The following is a 2,432-nucleotide window of genomic DNA, read 5'->3' as shown; positions in this document are numbered from 1 at the left end:
GTATTACACAGCACTTAGTACTTTCTATCATGGTGGTCCACATAATTTACCAGAGGGTGCTGTAGGATGTGTGTTCTTTTAAAATCCCCAAATAACATACCCTTTTTTTTCTGAGAACAACAAAACCCTTCTGCATTTTGACATTTTGGATGTTCTTGATTCACAACTTGTTTTACAGAGTCAGACATTCACTCACATGCAGAATTCCGGGATCATGCTCCCATGACTTGCTCGGGGGCCTTTTACTACTTTGGAGGATAACGAAGGGGGGAAGTGGCGATGTTATTTCTCAAAAACACCCACTGCTTTCTCCCCTCCCTCTTTACCGAGTCCGACTCTGTGGTGTTCTGTCCACAGACTTTCTTCTGTGAAGTAATGCCTGGTTTCTGGACTCTTTGCTCAGCTATGCAATAAGAAAGAGGATTAACGGAGCCGAGCAGCAGCAGGAATTTGGCCTTTCATCCATCACCTGGTTCCCTCAAAGAAAATACTCTTCCTTTGTGATTCTTCCTCTCTTTTCTTTCTTTCTTCAACCCTCTTTCCAGCATGACCCTGCTGTCAGAGGACCAGTCTGCCAGGCCCCAGCCTTGTCTGCTGTCAGAACCCGGGAAACACATCAGCACGTCTTTGGACCAGTACAGACCAGACTCTAAAGAGGACTACATGGACAGTGTGGAGACCTCTGTGTTTGGGGCTGTGGAGCCCCCTCGACGGTCTCGGGGTCGCCTGATCCTCCACAGTTTGGTTATGTTTGGTCGGGAGTTCTGCTACGCGGTGGAAGCGGCATTCGTCACGCCGGTGCTCCTCAGCGTGGGTCTCCCCCGCAGTCTGTACAGCCTGGTGTGGCTGATCAGCCCCATACTGGGCTTTCTGCTTCAGCCCATCATCGGCTCAGCAAGCGACTACTGTCGCTCTTCCTGGGGCAGGAGGAGGCCCTACATCCTGGTCCTCGGCATCCTCATGCTGGTGGGGCTCAGCATGTTTCTCAATGGAGATGCAGTGGTCTCAGGTGAGGAACAGTTTGCATGTTTTAGATTTAGTGTTTTTCAACTTCTAGCTCAAAGTACGTTTTTGTTAGCTGGGAAATATTTTTTTAAAAATTCCACTTTTATCATAAAAAAAGAAAAAAAAACTTGTAGCATCTGAAGAAAAAGATGAGAAATTGAGGCAGGGTTGTGTGAGAAGCTGGCTCCAACCTGTTGCATTAACAGGTGATCATTTTTAAATCAAAATTGAAGTGGAAAAACATACTTTTTTGATTGGCACTAATTTTAGTCAATTATTGCCATCTACACATGTAAATGTGAAATGAAAATGGTGTTTTTAACATGTTCTTGTAGAATTTTCTCATGACGGATGACATATACAAAATAATTTATGATTAAAACTGCATTTTTTAGAGTATTTTGTTTTTCAAATCGTGATAAATCAAGAGCAGATGAAAAAAATGCTGTTTTTTTGTGACTCAACAAGTGAAATGGGCGGGCCAAAGTCTCTTTGCTCCGCTCCATTCTGATGCATCCACTTGCAGATAAATAGATCCATTAACATCTTCATTGTTTTCATCTGAATTGACATCTGACTAAAACTGTGCAGCTGGGGTTGTTAGGGACTGTAAGCTAGCCGGAGAGAGTGTAAACAAGGGAATGATGGGATATTAGCAGAGGCTTACTTCCACAACTACAGCCTGTGTGTTTCTGATGAACTCCTGTCCCGCTGCCCAAACCTAGTGTTTTTTAGCTAAAAAAAAAAGAATAATCATAATTAAAAGACCACTTGGAACGTTTGAAAAATAGATCAAAATATGATCGGAGTGAGACTTTAAGTCTTGCAAAGATTTGACACTGGGTGTGGTTACAAAAATTTAGAAAGCATTAAATGCACAAATTTGTGGTTTAAGCATAATTATAGGGATTGAAAGTCAAGATGTAAAAAAAAGAGAAGAAATTCTTGCTATTTCTTTCAGTCCTGAAATGAACTGTTTTCTACTTCCAACTTTTACAGGATAAGCTGATTATCCAGCAAATCCCCGCTTCTCAAGCTTGTAGTAAATGCCTCAGAAACCATGTGACCCCATGTTTTGCATTACGATAACCACCCTCAGTTTAAGGAGGAGCAGCTTCACATCCAAACAACACGAGTTTCCTTCCCGTCTGACGTCCCCACAAAGCCTTTTCTTTTAAACTAAAACGCTTGCTGTTGTTCTGCCCTCCACAAAAGTATTTTGCAGCTCCGGCATATTTTGTGAACTTACAATTGCATTTTTTCAGGTTCATGCCATCCTTTATTTCATCTTCTGAGGCAAAAAGTGATGAGAATTCATGCTCTTGTTCAGACAAGCTTCACAATATAATTGCTGCATGTCAGACATCCTTGAAGTGTCCTCCTGACATGCTCTAAGTACCTTTCACCGCATCCTGTTACTCTGCAAT

At 42.3% G+C, this 2,432-nt stretch overlaps 1 protein-coding gene across 1 annotated transcript; it reads left to right on the top strand.

Annotated features, from left to right (window-relative positions):
* The first annotated feature begins 270 nt into the window (after positions 1 to 270).
* Positions 271 to 1,310, top strand: LOC112158169 (membrane-associated transporter protein-like). The gene has a single exon (XM_024291393.2). It carries the CDS (start codon positions 547 to 549, stop codon positions 1,144 to 1,146), a length of 600 nt encoding a protein of 199 aa, XP_024147161.2. The 5' UTR covers positions 271 to 546; the 3' UTR covers positions 1,147 to 1,310.
* Positions 1,311 to 2,432: the final 1,122 nt, after the last annotated feature.

The sequence above is a fragment of the Oryzias melastigma genome, linkage group LG24, assembly GCF_002922805.2.
Source record: "Oryzias melastigma strain HK-1 linkage group LG24, ASM292280v2, whole genome shotgun sequence".
In the NCBI taxonomy this organism is placed as follows: Eukaryota; Metazoa; Chordata; class Actinopteri; order Beloniformes; family Adrianichthyidae; genus Oryzias; species Oryzias melastigma.
Note: the sequence above shows the minus strand (reverse complement) of the source record. Positions and strands in the feature narration are given on the sequence as shown.